Source organism: Branchiostoma lanceolatum, chromosome 13 (assembly GCF_035083965.1).
Source record: "Branchiostoma lanceolatum isolate klBraLanc5 chromosome 13, klBraLanc5.hap2, whole genome shotgun sequence".
Taxonomy (NCBI): domain Eukaryota; kingdom Metazoa; phylum Chordata; class Leptocardii; order Amphioxiformes; family Branchiostomatidae; genus Branchiostoma; species Branchiostoma lanceolatum.
Window position 1 is genome coordinate 11,603,372 of NC_089734.1, and position 15,880 is coordinate 11,619,251.

At 37.9% G+C, this 15,880-nt stretch overlaps 2 protein-coding genes across 2 annotated transcripts in view; one reads left to right on the forward strand and one right to left on the reverse strand.

Annotated features, from left to right (window-relative positions):
* LOC136447640 (cordon-bleu protein-like 1) overlaps positions 1–12,926 on the reverse strand; it is a 39,607-nt gene extending 26,681 nt beyond the window's left edge. The window contains exon 1 of the mRNA XM_066446680.1: positions 12,380–12,926. Within this exon, the coding sequence (XP_066302777.1) occupies positions 12,380–12,402 (23 nt within the window). The 5' untranslated portion in view covers positions 12,403–12,926. The remainder of the gene's footprint in view (positions 1–12,379) is intronic.
* A 390-nt stretch (positions 12,927–13,316) lies between these two features.
* Positions 13,317–15,800, forward strand: LOC136446718 (protein YAE1 homolog). The gene is made up of 3 exons (XM_066445233.1): positions 13,317–13,521; positions 14,178–14,299; positions 14,937–15,800. Exons 1-3 carry the CDS (start codon positions 13,408–13,410, stop codon positions 15,313–15,315), a joined length of 615 nt encoding a protein of 204 aa, XP_066301330.1. The 5' UTR covers positions 13,317–13,407; the 3' UTR covers positions 15,316–15,800.
* Positions 15,801–15,880: the final 80 nt, after the last annotated feature.

A 15,880-nucleotide genomic window follows, 5' to 3' on the forward strand; every position in this document is an offset into this window, starting at 1 on the left:
CCCAGTGTAGTTGCTTCAGATGGTGGTACTGTAGGTACAACAAGCTCTTTTCTGCATTTGTTATAGTTAGTCTATTAAGATGTATACACATCTACAAGGACATGTTTACTGTTGAATCAAGGAGGTTTTATATTATATATGAATGAATACAGGACTAATACATTCGTTGAATACAGGACTAAAAGACTGTTGGTCATGATATCATATTTCGTCGCCTCCATTCTTGTTTGACAAGAATTATGATCTCAAAATGTGAAAATATAGGAATCTTGTTTTTTTTGGCCCGCCTTGTTTTTTTTTCGCCCTATCTCATTATTTTTGGAGTCTGCGGAGGATGTCATCCATAAAATTTACTTGCTGTGGCCTTATGACAAAAATTTGTACACGATGTAGCGGTATACAATTATTACAACGATAACGGAAAATGTAGTTTTTGTAGGATCTTTCTGTCAATGAGAATTGAACCTGGTGGGGGTCATGTTGTCTAAATTCACATAATTTTCCATCCATTTACGTACTGTATTGAAAACCTCGACCTGGCAACATGTGAGTGGAATCCTCTTCATGGCGACCACCTGTCCATCGCGACCGTTTTTGCTCGGTCCGCCGGGTGGTCGCCTTGGGCAGGTTTGACTGTAGTTCATATGTACATGGCTTAAGATAGAGACCAGGGTAAAAATTGAAAAACATATTTGATGTACCATACCAAGTAATTTTCTCCTTTTTAATTTTCTGTTGAAGCTTGTTGAAAACTGCAATTTACACATAATACAAATGTATTATGCAAGCATGCTCTGTATGCAATTTGCTCCTAATACAGTATCCAGATACATGTATCCCTACAGTTTTCCTAAAATTCAACAAACTCAATGGGAATATTGACTTGAAAGGTGAGATAACATATTTGTCTTTGACCCTTTAACTCACTCCTACTCTGAAAAAGGCAAAAACTATTAAACAAATCATCGATATCTGTCAAATTTCACCAATCATTTTTTTTGGCAATTTGACATTGAAATTTGTAATTCAATGTTTAGGGTCTGAACCTCAATCTCTGTTCACTTATAGCTAAGCCATGGCCTCCCCATTTGGACAGTTCCAAAGCCCTTTGGTCTCTGGCAAATGTGGACTTGATTAGAAGAGGAATTGGTCAAATACCAGGGAGTCATGGAAATGGACAAGCAATTGTAAGGCCTGGCCAATTCTAACACCTGCTTCTTGGTGAAAACATATTCAGATAACAAGTTAAAACAGATACACGGCTTCGAACTAGTTACGTTTAGGTTCAAACACAACATTTCTATGTATCAAAAAGGCTGAAATTCAACAATATCCTGCACTTGATAACTATTTCCATCCATCCGTATGAATATAATATCCCCAAAACTGTCTTTGACAACATTTAGAACTTCATTACAATATGCGGAATAATTATTTTCAGCATATTTTTAATCCCTGCAACTATATTTCATATTGTCAATTAGTTGTCATTACAGTAAAACAGCCATCCTTTTCTGATTTCATTATAGTACCTAACATTAAAGGAAACGTAATTAAAATACCTATCTCTTTAATACCCTTAAGTACAGTGTATTCAGAGCAACCTTTTGATGATAACATTGGAAAGTAACATGCTGTGAACCAGCAAAAGCAATTGATGTGGCCATGAGTACTCTCCACTCAAAGAGGTGAAACTAAACAGCAAAAGCAATTTGGACGTTCTGTCACAAGACTACCACACACACCGACACACATAGTAGTGGCCTGATGTTTTTACTTACACTGTTTTTATGTTTTGTTCAAACCATGACCTCTGACCTCCAACAGGTGTATGGCCAGTGCCGTTCACATCTCATATTTCATAATAATAAACACACGGAGCACGCTCAAAACGCTCCCTACTATGCAATATCCAAAAAGGTACCATTACAAATGCTGAGAAGAATTTCCCAACTGGTAAAATGCCAATAACTATAATTCTACAGATAGTAAAAATCACATTGACATAACTTTTATACAACTCAGGTGAAAAACGTCCCTCCATACCAAATTTGATGGAAAACTGTCTATGACTTAAACAGTGGACTTAAAGGAGCATTCCACTCCAGAAGCGGGTATCATAATTCATAAGAGACTAAATCATTATGGTTGAATCCAGTTTGTTCTGTCAAATTTCCATAAGTTGAAGCCTGAACACAGGGCAAATATTATAGCAATCGAGTTCTTGAATACCCCGGAGGACCCTTTCATCAATACCAGAGTTCAATGTTTCTTACAAAAGTACCAAGATCTCTATATTCCAAAACGCGATAGTCTTCAAACTTCAAATACAAAACAATTCAACTTCAAGTCCAAGTTGTTCCAAGACGGAAAACTATTTCTTGAGAGCTCGCACAAAAGTACAAGTTGGTGTGTGTGAAAACGTATTGGAGTGCAACAGTGACATTTTCACCCCACATGCACAAATTGAGACATTGTTCAAACATACTGCCCAGGCTGTCTGGAGTGCAGCATGCCTGTGATGACCTCTGATAACCCCTGCAGTAAACACCCACATCTCAAACCTCCTTCAAGTCATCTCATCCCAGCAGCAGTCTTTAAGACACGCCCTCACTCTCACAGCATCTTGGAGCTCACCCAAGACACACACCTGACAGTACTTAAAGGAAGGGCTCACTTCTCAGACATTTCAAGAATTGATAACACTCTTCTATCAATATCACAGATGACCAACCCTTTGTTTCATTGGCTGGCTGAATCAGTTCAAAGGTTGCTAATGATTCCACTCAGGATGTGGAATCTACAGAATTTGAATTCCACTTTCTCTGTGGCGCAAGCGGTAACGCAACCCCGCTGCTTGGCCATCTGGATCGAATTCCGTGGATCCCTGGCACAGAGTTCTATCCTAGGTCGGTCGCGGCTCTGACATGTTGTAATGGATTGCATTTGTCATTGTTGGTGGTGACATAAAGCCAGCGGTCCCGTGTATGAGGGAGCTTCAGGCGCAAGCCTCAAGCGCCAAACCTCGGCATGCAAAAGAACCCAACACACTTATCAAGAGGATTTGGGGTGACTCGGTGAGCTTGGCTAAACCTTGGAGCGAGGAGTAGTGAAGTCGCATTATACTTCTGCTAGCTACTTTGAAAAAGTAAATCTAAAAGACAATCTAATTTAGAAGTTTTCAATTCAATCTAGTATATTTACCCCCAAAAGGAGTAACTAAATACTGGAACTCGTACTACAATGTAAAGTTTTTGAAAGTCCTCGGCTTCCGTTAAAAATAACTTCTTACACAAACACATCCCAGGGACATGTTAAAAGTTATGTTGGAAATGTGCTGATGAGAGGAACTTGATTAATTCCCCAAAGACGGATGTCAACAACAAATATATCAGTCACGCTCACCCCCTTCATGCCTTAAATGGAACGGATTTAAGTCAACCCTAACCTCCACATGTAAGCACTGGGATGCCAAGAACGATCTTGCTCACACGAAACATTGGTTACTAGAAACAAAGACTTGCAGCTTTAAGTCTTTTGAGCCCAGGAAATTTATTTGACTGAATAATTAATTCTCTCACATTCAATGCTCTAGGAATACTGTAAATCTTGAAATGGTTACAGCGTTTTTATTTCTGACCTCTAACCACAAAACCATAACACTGCAAATATGTCTTTTTGCATTACTACGGTAATACGGAATTGTGTTATAAAGTCTCTGCGAAAATTAACGAATTTACAGTACTTCTAGCTGAGGACCCACATGGTACATGTATATAGTACATGTCCAAAAGAAAGATTTCTTGGCAATATTTGAATTTACATTATTACAAATTCTGCATTGTTTTATTCATTAGCAATGAAACAAAGATAAATCATACATTCCAGAATACCCAACTTGTTGTACAGTTTCCAGCATTCCTTTCTATGGGTGAGGTCCGGACATAGATGTGGAAACTGTTAACACTGATATCTAAGGTAAACATTCAACAATTTGGTCAAACATTGCTTATGTCTGGGCCATCATGTAACAATATTGTGTTCAACCGGGGGTAAATTCTGTTTGAAATCCTGACATTTTATAACAAGTGGGATGATTTTAAATCAGGCAAAAAAAGAAAAGATCAACTTCACAAGAATTTTTAGGGAAAAAAGGAAGAAAGAATTTAAACCAGATTCAGAACCAAAACATATTTTGGGAAAATTTCAGCCGACACAAGCTACAGTAGATGATTCTCCTAAATAATGGGTATTCTCACCCAGGCTTCTTTCTAGAACCAGTAATGTGCATAAAAAGGGTAATTATGGGACACATTAGCTTAAGTACTTGGTGCACCATCACAAGTAATGGGTAGAAATGGGTTAATCAGTGGCTTTCCCAAGGGGGAGGGGTGCATTGGAAAATCTGACCGACGGAGGTAGAAAAAAAGGAATTTATGGATGAATGTGTTGTAAACGATTATGCAAATCTAATATGTTTTTTCATACAATTCTTATACAAAATCTCATCCTATCTAATATCTGACTTGATTGATAAAGTTTTCTGAAAGGCAACCAATAGGATCAGCCAGAATCATATATATGTGGCGAATCTGTCAAATTGTCATTGAGTCAAACATCAAAGTGATTTCGAGTTTGTCTATTATATAGAATATTCAATTGTTAATTGATTCCTGACAAAATGAGTACATCTGAAAGATTGCAACACAATTTGTTTTTCAAAAACAGCAGATTATCCCACGGACCAGTGACTGGCCAATATTTGAAACCTTTAGACAAAAAAGGACCTAACAGCATCAAAACAGCATGCCTCAACAACATAATTTATAGTTTACTGACATGAACAGTGATACTGGTCATCACACATACTTCAAGTCTACAATAAACTAGAGTGGCCACAGATAACAGTGTTTTTCCTACCATATATTACCTTGGCAGAGTGACGTATTTTGGCAACAATGCTTTGAAAAGAAGTCCAACAACTGAGTTGGATGAATGGAACTGAACAGAAGCTGCTGATTTGCTTAATCCTAACACTGATCCTTAGAAAAACACTGGATAAGACTTCAGACACAGCCAAATACTCACATTATTTACTCTATGTCCTTAACAATTGTATTCAAAATCTATTGTAAAGAAATTAAGCAAAAACATGAATTTTAGCAATTACTGTAAATTTTGAAATATTTGCTGTACGCTCGTTTTCATTTAAATGTACACATTTGTAACTTCTGTTACTGTTTGAAGTAAGACGTTCCTGACATTAAGATATGCCACATATAAGGTGCCAAACTGTCGTTTTTAAAAGCCAGAAAAGTTTTAAGTCATCATAAAAATGACATTTTGGCACCTTATATGTGGCATATCCTATTGTCAGGAACGTCTTACTTCAAACGGTAATGGAAGTTACAAAATCTGTACATTTGAATGAGAACGAGCGTGTAGTTTTATTTTCAAGGTTTTGTCAAAGAAAATCGAATATTCTGATGATGTTGAACATTGTGTACCCCCACAAGTCTCTTGATTCATAAGGATTATCAAGATTTTATCATTAAAAACATATAGAATAAAAAATAAAATAAAAAAGGAGAAAACTAAAAGGGTTCGTAACTTCACGGTAACTTGTTCTATTTCTGCAAAATTGAACCCTACAACAGATGTGGCTTAATCAATTTGCACATACTGATATAAAAAGCTTTTCCATTTTACTTGAACAGCAAGGGTCAAGGACCTCTATTGACCGGTCTCCACTTTGTCCTGATTAGCATCATACCAAAGATAACCTTCTCCAAAGGCACATAGCTACTCTTTCTCCAAGCAGAGGTTTGGCTCTGGCTGTTTTTAAAATGTTTTAGGCCTTTTTGTCTGAGGCTTTCTATTTTGCCCTGTCAAAAACCAGCCGGAGCCACACGTCTGCTTGGAAAGTAGTACAAAGTAAGCAAAAGGTTTGATTTTCTGTTTTAAACCTAATTAACAACTATAAAACAATTAGCGGCTTAACCTTGTCACAAGTAGACATTTATTTAAACACCTGTTTGGAATGTTGCTGACGGCGTCGTAAAAAAGATTACAAACTGTTTACTCCTTATAGTTTACGATACTCTTTGATGTCACCGAGGCAAATATTAGATGAACAATATTTATTGTGTCATGGCTTGTTAGATGCCAATTCTGGGAATACTCTAACGGATTGAGGCTAAACAAATTGACATTTCTGTTTCAGGTTATTGACCTCTGTCTCAAGTAGAAATATGACTACAATGTATAACATAAGTCCGGTGGAAAAAACATAAAACAATGTTTTCCAGCAGTTTTTGTCTGAGAGATATCAACTTTTCTTTGGGTTCTATTTTTTCATTCTCTCCTAAATGTTCCTAACTGTTATTCAATTTTCTTCACTGTGACACATAAACAATGATTTAAAGGGGCCTAAAAACAGGTGTTACACCATGTGATCATGTACAAGTACCATGATTGGTGTCGTCACGTTTTATGACCACAATCAACCTGTATTCCTGACCTATATACAGCAATATCACACTGGCAAGAAGGGTTCACTCAGAGTTCAGTCGGAAAACATGAAAAAATGTAGAATTTTGTACAAGTTACTTGTTCTTTTTTTTTAATTTAGCCAATATTACTAGCTAAGGACATAAATCCTGGTCGCAAGAAAACAGATGTTTTGTTTTTGTTCAAGGGGTCCAACGACAAATTTGGCAGAAAAATAAAGGAATAGGTCCATTCCCAAGAAAAGATTCGAAGTCAATGAAATTGACTATTAAAATGAATATATTGTGACTTCTCAAATGAATTTTGGCACAGAGACTGAGAGAGACATGTAAAAAATCCTGGGTACCTCCTATTTCACATATATAGCCATTCTTTGTACCTTGTACAATTGTTGCGCATTAAAGTTATCTTATATATATATATACCAGGGCTGTCTCTAGCTTTAATTTTTACTGTTCCGCTCATTGTTTGGGAGCCCATATTGTTAATTTTTGTTATTAAATCTGTCATTTTGAGCTAGAAAAAAATACATTTTCATCATTTTCATGTCATGAAGTTCAGATGGGGGAAACTTTTCTCCATCCCAACATGGACATTTTTGTCCAACACTGTGTGTAAATGTAGCTCAGTGCGTCTCATACTATTACACCACTATGTGAAAAAAGGTTGGGTCAAGTGTGATGAAACAATTTCCCAGTTAACTGCACCCTCTTCAAACCTGTAAAAATGTGTGAGTTGCCCTTATGACTAAACCGGCCACTTCAGCAATGCAGACAGCACCCTTTCCGGTAATGAGTGCTCTATTTGAGTACAGGGTCCGTCTGCCTAAGTGGGTAGTTTTGCCAAAACACATTTTATGTAACTTCTATTGGTTTGAGTGGTATGCTTTAGAATGTTATCTCCAAGCAGATGTAGGTATCAAAACGTTTTCTCACTGTACTGGGGTTTCTGAAAGTCATAATTTGCTACCCTCAAGATTACAATTTTTCTACCTCAGTATCTGCTTAGAGATTAGGCTCTCTATATATGTATATGGAAACGTGTGTATATATCTGGTCAGAAAACATTTCCATTTTACACCTAACATCTGCTTGAAATCAACCCACGATAATGATGTCATTACTAATGTATCCCAATATCTTTTAGATAAACGCAGACATTTTCCACATTCTACTAGACTAGAGTCAAGCTTTGAAAGTTTGTTAAACAACTGTTCTACACTGTCTTAACTTTGGATGATGCAATGCTGCACCTTTTAAAAGAGATATTCGAGAAAAAAAAAAAACACAATGGTTATCCCACATATCAAATTATTCTTCACAGAGAAGTTTTCCAAGTAGAGAAATCTCATGGCTACCCCCTATTCAAAACGGAACAGCTGTATTAAAATTTACTGGTATGCCATACTGCCACCACTCATAGTGTGAACCACAGGTTAACCTTTAACACACTGAAGTAGCTGTTTGGCCCCCCATTCTTTATTGGTATTGGTTACAGAGTTAGGCAGCAGGGAGAAGGTTAATGTTTTATGCATAAATCTTAACAACACCAAATCCAGAAAATAGGATTAGCTAAAGCTCAAAACATAACTAGTCAAGTATAGAGTTTCCTAGACAGCACCCAAAAGTAATGAGAAATTCTTAACTGGCTGGATTGAAACAAGTGAACTGTGAGGGCAAAAATCCCCCGTTTAGGCACCCATCAAATCCCTTCACAGAGCAGACAAAGTGACCTTGTCAGCACTAATGGTGGGAAATTGATTGAATTACTGAATACACCAGTGCAGAAATGCCTGCTCTGAGCAGACCATTAGCTATCGTTGCTGTGAGATGGATAAAGCCACCTGACATTTGATTTTGAGCTTCTAGCTCCAGCCAAGTTATACAATAACCTTTTCTCCTTTCCAAGTTCCCATAGACTTAGTGGTTAGGGCCAATTTATTCTATGAAAATTTATCAATGGTACAAAAATCCAACCTGCACCCTTACCAGATCACTTCAAATAGTCTCAAAACACTTTCTAAATTTGATACAACTACACAGTATTGGATTTCAGCATTTTTACATACGAATGCTGCTTCAAGAGTCCGACTTGAGAATGAATGTACAATATTTCTGTATAAAGTGCCCCTTACCCAAAAGTATCACTTTTCTTTTGAGTTTCCAAAAATGCAAGAAAACTAAGGCAGACAGCCTTCCGAATGAAGATTAAATCTTTAAATTCATAATATCCTTCGCCGAACAGTCTTAAATCCAATCTTAACTTGTCAGATATTTGCATGCCTTGTGTAAAACCTTGCAGTTCCTAGAACCACTCTCAGCAGTGGTATAGCTAAAGCCTTTCACCAAAATGTCAGGATTAACATAAAATGACATTGACTGAACACATCGCTGTATTCAGAATGGCAAAACATGCACAAATCCATTCATCAGTCAATTTCACGACCAGCAAACAAAGAAATAGTATAATAAAAATGCCAAACAAAGGCAAAAGACTATAGCAAGTCAATCTGATAAATACTTAATAATAAAATTACAACTCAGAAACAATTAAATGTATCTTCCAACTGGATTTCGGTTGTTAAACTTACCTTTCCATCTTCAATTGTGACAACAACATTTTTGGTTGATTCACCACAGACAGCGAAAGCAAAGGGAAAGATGTTGTAGCTTCAATGTCAAGACCAGTCTGATAATATTTCATATTGTTTCTTCTAAATATATATCGTGGAAGCCATACAAATTTCACATCCATGTGCTGAAATGTTGTCCCACCCAAAACATCACACACGACCACATACCATGTCCACGCCAAAAACAAACAGTTGGTCCACACCCTGTTACACTTGAACAAGACGGAAGAGATTTGCACTGGCCTGAATGCCATCACTGTGACAATGTTAGTTTTATGTCTGCTCCAAAAGTAACAGCCATATTCTCCGCCATGGCTCAAAATATTGGCAAAATTGGAGCTGTGCAGGTATTCCTGATTGATTTGTGGATGTGAATTTTTCACAAACACTAGCTATCCAACTATAATAAAGATACCTACATTGTATATACGTATATGTATTGGGTAGCTTCTTGGTAGCAATGAATAAACAACAACGATTCCTTGACTTTGTGGGAAATAAAGCTAAACGCTGATTACAATGCAAGGGATATTTTCTATTGTGACGCATGCGGGCGTTCAGTCACATCCCACTAGGGAGAACTCAAAACCCATTGTCCCTCTCCCAACAGATGGTCTACTTCAGATGACAACTAATTGTTCTATTTAACAATTTTCAATTGTCAGTGAAGGACAAAATGTTCCTTGTTGGTTTTTCTACAGATTTTCATAAGTCATAATACTGCTGAAAACTACAACCCTCTCTACAATTTCATAAAGTTTTCTAAAAAATATTTATAAGATTTACAGCATTCTAATACTGACTTTTGACTCAGTGACTTTATAAAAATGATTCTACAAACATCCTTTATCAGAACGACTTGAATTTCAAGTCATTCTGACAAAACCGTCTTGAATGAACATTTCCTGATAACATGAAACACCCCTATACCACCGCCAGACAACAAATGATAAGGAGACCCTCTAGAGAATACTCTTTCATACTAGCCTGTGACATCCAGCAAATATGCTTTTAAAATGTATTACTACTGTATACAGAATTGTTTCAACTGCAAACTTAAAACACTGCAAAAACCATCTTTTCCCTCCTACCAAGAAATAAAACCATCACAATTTACAGTATCAAAGTACACAGAATATCCCCTCAGACTCTGTTTTCATGTTGTTTTTTCCAGTCCAACATTATTTCTAACAGTGAGGAGGGTGGCAGGAACTGTATCTACTCCATATCACCCAGCAGGTGCACAGGAAGCACTGATTACACCAATCAGGAACAGGTGGCCGGCCCACTTCTGGTGTCACCATTGGTTGTCAGCTGACGCATTTAACATGTCACAGTCCCACCCTCTCTGTCTGTCCTGTCAATCTTATCATCAGCCCAAGGTGTGACATTGTCAATCATTTCATTGTAATATGTCTTCCTGACCAAAGATGCAAGTTCATAGCTTTAAACATGATTTCTAAGATTGCATAAATGCTTTTATCAGATTCATTGATGCTATAGCCACACTATGAAGTACATTCAAGTGAATCAAACTAAAAATGACAAAACTCTACCTGCTGTATACTAAAATAGACAAGTGTCAAGCACAGGAATATAGAAAACAAAGGAGTCAAATTTAGAATCGACTTTCAAACCTACTTGAGAAAACTGATGATTACAAGGTCACAATTAATTAACAACCTTTTGTCCTGTGGATGACTTCCTTGTGATCCTAATTTGAATGGTTTCTGCTAATGCAGGGGGATCATCCATTTGTTTCCCTACTTTGCACTAATGAATAAAAACAATATCATTTGCAATGCTGACTCAGGTATTCAGAGAATCTGACAAAGCCGACAAAAAGGGTTTGGTGGATGTGTGAAGAAAATGTATGTATATACGAGCTATAGCTTTTTCTTGTGCCATTCAGATCCATCATATTCACCTTGTTGCATCATTACAGCCAGCAGGTACCCATCTAAGTAATGAGGCTGTTGTAACTTGCTCGAGGTAACTCCGCAAACATGAGACCCCCATTTTACGTCCCTTCTGAAAACAAATGCAACTCCTACCAGGATACCCTTCCCCGGATTCGAACTGGGGCCTTCCAGTTACCAACTTATTGGAACCAGGAGCTCAACTATGAACCCGCTACCAGTTGAGGTATAGGGACCCATATGAAATGTTATGTATTTCTATATGAATTACAAAGCACGCTATGCTGTCAGATAACTTGATAATGTCGAGATGCATTTGAAAAATGTACTGTATATTTCTCAAAATTTGTAAATATTTCCTGATATTCTAAAAAAAATTAGTCAACGCATTGCAAGTACAAAGTTCAAAAGGTGTGGTCCTTTTATAGCACCCTCTATCACATTTCACAAGCTGTGAGCAAACGTAAAAGTTAAACACACTTTTTATTACCTCTCGACGGCCTCCCTGTATCAGAATGGCAAACATCACACTAGCAGAAATTTGGCAGGTGTAATGTTAAAACAATTACATATACAACATTATCCCCGGTCGTACTTACATAATGGTAATGGTTAACCCCTAATAGATACTGTAAACATATATCCTGTATTTATGACGTGTTGGATGTTGACTTCCTGTACTTGACCCAGGGGACTCCCCACTCGAGTCGTTCATCGATTCTTACGTTCGTTCTGCGGTGCAAATGTTCACGTAGAAATATAACTGTTATCCGAGTTTGTAAATTAAAAAATGCCTCATTTCATATAAAGTTAACCCTAACCCCACCCACCCACACTTTATTACACATGTTAACTATTTGTGCTAAAATATATATATATGGCTATAAAGCTAACAAAATTAACACATACTTCAGGTGTATCTTTCCTAACGTTTGAAGATAAGGATTAGAGACTTAAGAAGGAGGGTAGCCCTTAAGTATCCGGTTTCACACATGAATACTGTAACGTTATCCTGCAACAATTCATTTTAAACTTGTTGTTGTTGTGTTTGAAATTGACAAGTTTGCAAGCTTCAACGTTCAAGAGCGTACGTTTTTATGCTTGGGGTCTTGATGTATTTCTTGAAGGATATGTTGAGACAGGTGAATACGAATAAAAGCACCTGTCGAGAGTGAACTTGGCTACTCAGGTAACGGTAAACCGGAACACCTGTACCGTATTGTCAAAACCACTATGCCACATTCCAACAATTCTTTGCACAATTCACAATATCCTGTTCTTACATTTTCTTTTTCTTTTTGATAATAGACTTTCTTACCTTGGTACAACAGGAGCCTCCATATTTCTTTAGAATTCTGCTACAAGTTGTGGTTATCCGGAATAGCGGTCTCTTTTTATCGTGCGTGTTCAGCAGTTTTCTGTACGGTGGTACTCACACCGTGTCCGGGAGAAATTCTGATGGTCGTTACGGTCCCTCCTAGGCTTTCCCTCTCGTGCATATGTCTTGACAGTAGTCCTGGGGATTTGTGTAAGCCTCTTTCATCAGTAGCACACGGGAAGAGTGTCCACACGACCGGGTTGCGAGGGGAAGGGGTACCGGTACAGTCCCCCACACCGTACCGCTAGGAAATCACTTGTGTCGGTCCCACTTTGTTCTCCGTCGCGCCCCACCCAACGACTGAAAAATCTGGCCGCCACGATATCCTTGGAGTTTCTATATACCTAATACACCTTCCCTTGCAGGGAACAGTGGGTATATGGCAGGATACGGCTGTAGTACCAGGTTTGGTGAGATGACACGAGACACGGCATGAAGCATAACTCGGTACGATGGCAACGTCTGTCCTGGGGGTGTCCTCGATAAGGAGGTCTGTAAAGGGTCTTCATGAAGTTTTACAGAACACTTCTTTATTTTTTCCTTTCAATTTTTTAAAATAACAATAGATCAAAATACGACATTGTTGTCCAAAAAGACTATTATTATACACGAGGAGCAAGTTTTCGTGAACATTTTGCATGAGGAGAGATGAAAAGTTTATGAACAAAAAGATGAGATAAACTACATACACAGCCTCATTAGTGATGGTACGTTGGTCACGTGACTAAGTTTTGTTTACGTTTTTCCAACGTTTTTGCAACTAACAGTTAATAAAAAGCAAGTAATTTTCAACCAACTTGAAGATACGAACTATTTCAGGCCTGAGTAGGAAGCATGAGTATTCAGTAGATTATAAATATGCAGAGAAACAAAATTATATCACGTGATCAATGACGTTTCCAATATGGCCGCCCCCTAAAAATTAAAATTTTCTTTTTCTCTAATTTATTTTTGTCCTATGCCTCAATATGGCGTCTGCATTTCCGGAGGACAGTCAGATGGACGATGTTTTCGACGAAGAAACTGGAGAGGACATGGTCCGGACTAGAGACTTTGAGAGGATGAAAGAATCCCGTGTAAAAGTAGGTATTTGGTAAAGAGGGAGGGGGGCGTGAAAGAATGCGTAGTCTGCTATCAGTATATTTCCATGCAATTCACGTCAAACAGGCCACTGTTACATGACCGATAACATCTATAGCGTATGAGATTGCATTATGATCTGAGTTTTAAGAAGTCTGAGCTCATATAGCTGACTTGTGACGGTATTTTATAGATGTAACATGTAGCCTTCTTAAAATATCTGTTGTTGTGTTTCCTTGTGAAAATCTGTAATAACATACTTTGTTACAATTAACGTTATACTGTATCAATTTTGTAATTTTGCAGTGTTTTTAGATTTTCAGTTTGTGACCTTTCACAGTGAAAACATCACAGTCTGAACATATGCTGTCATCCATCGTTTTACAATGGTTATTTCAATCACGAACTCTTGATTTTCACCTTCCAGCAAACTGAAATGAAACGATTAACGGTATTAGTATCTGCCACATATATAAGACTGCCCACCCAGTACAATCACATAACCAACATCTCATATTCAGCCTTGTCAATAATGAAAAAAAGAAGCTTAGCCAGCAACCAATATTTCTTGTAAGTACCTTGTGAACTGTAAATATTCATTATTTTACAGACAGTATTAACTTAAGTTGTTTTTTCTTCCTTTTTTGTTGCCTGACAGCAAGGCTTCCGAGACGGGATGTCAGATGGACGACTGACCTCTCTCCAGGAAGGGTTCAACCGGGGTTACAGCGAGGGGGTCGGCCAGACTCTGCAGCTCGCCAGACTCAGGGGGCTGCTATGGTAAATGCTTCAATCACAGTCCAGAGATCGAAATTCATTTCTGGGAACAGATGCACTGGTGCAGCTAACCTAAAAATTTAGGTGTACAGAAAGAATTTGGGGTGCACATCATGAAATAATCAGAATGTCGGAAAAACGTATTTACAAACATTACTGCTTCTCTTAGGAACTCCTTTGATTCTTTAGCTAACTTCATCATTTGGACCAAGTACTAGTAATACATCAAAGTACAACAAAGGTTATATTGCTCTTTCTGCAACTTAAATTTCGAGAATATTCTGTATACATGTACGTGTGCACAGTTATCGTACCTTTACCCTGTAGCCTACAAAATTAGGTAAAAAACTAGATGCACAGCTCTAATTTTGGGTGCACAAAGTGCACATGCACCCAGTATTTCCAGCCCTGCAGTCCATAGCTGTGACAACTTCTCAGGGCTTTTATGTTTTGCTTGTAGCCTTAGAGTCGTAGCCATGTCTGTATAGGGGAAGCTCAGCAAATATACCCTGCTGCAGAAACAGCAAGGAAAATTGCTCCCCTACGTACCATTAGGTACTACAATGGTCTGGATGAACGAACAAACTATGTCTGTTTATTCAAGTTGCATTGACTCTTAGAAATCTCTTCTGTTTTTCAGTGGTCTGCTGACTTACCACATGGCGAAGGAAGGCACCACATTTACTTTCAGTGAACAGGTTGTGAGTGCAATAAAGCAGTTGATCATGGATCTGTCCTCCGTGGAGAACACAGGGTTAGACTCGCAATCCCATGGTGCATCAGCCACCAACCTGTCCATGGCAGACGACCTGGCCCTGGAGATGGAAATGATGCAACTCCAAACCAACCAATCAGGAGGGAGCCCTGGTGTAACTGAATTATCCCCAGAACAGGAGCAGAGGAGGAGACAAGAGATTGTGTTCCTGTCCTTTCAAAGAAGGTGTGCGGAGATCCTGAGAGCCATCGGATGGGAGGACGGCTTGATCGAACAAATTCTGACGCTTCAAATTCCTCAATAGAACGTACAATCACAGACACAGTAAGCTAAGAGTAAAAGCACAGACACTTTCATCTATCAATGAATAAGTTTGCTTCCAAAAAAGCTTGACATTAAGGCTGATACCTTATTTATTATATATGTTTAATAACTGCTCACAAGGGCAGCAATATTGAGAAGTCTTTGGGCTTGCATGTTTAGTCTAGGTAGACATGCTACTTGTATTTATTGCAAATTTGTGTGCAAAAGGATGTTTGCCTAACATAGTTATAAAGCTGTACGAGGTAATTTCCAGTAAACAAAGCAAGTGTAAAAGAACTGATGGAAAGTAACATGCAAAATCTAGTTCTAAATATGATTGTGAGCAATGCATTGTGTATACACGTTGCATGATTTTGCATGTTGTTGATTACATGTAAATGTATACTTGTTCAATAGATAAAGATTCAAAGTTTATATGATATATATTTAACGAAAAGTGTACAATTAAAGGTTATCAAAATGCTATTGCTTGTCTGCGTTTTATGACTGATTGCAGGCGTGACGTTCCCTGCCCAAGCTGTAGTCACTGCTCTAATTCTGTAGTG

What these genes read in the sequence shown, in the direction of transcription:
- LOC136446718 (XM_066445233.1), top strand. Translation starts at nt 13,408, where the DNA reads ATGGCGTCTGCATTTCCGGAGGACAGTCAGATGGACGATGTTTTCGAC. An exon ending in TGAAAGAATCCCGTGTAAAA is followed by an intron (nt 13,522 to 14,177) that starts GTAGGTATTTGG and finishes GTTGCCTGACAG; the next exon opens with CAAGGCTTCCGAGACGGGAT. An exon ending in AGACTCAGGGGGCTGCTATG is followed by an intron (nt 14,300 to 14,936) that starts GTAAATGCTTCA and finishes TCTGTTTTTCAG; the next exon opens with TGGTCTGCTGACTTACCACA.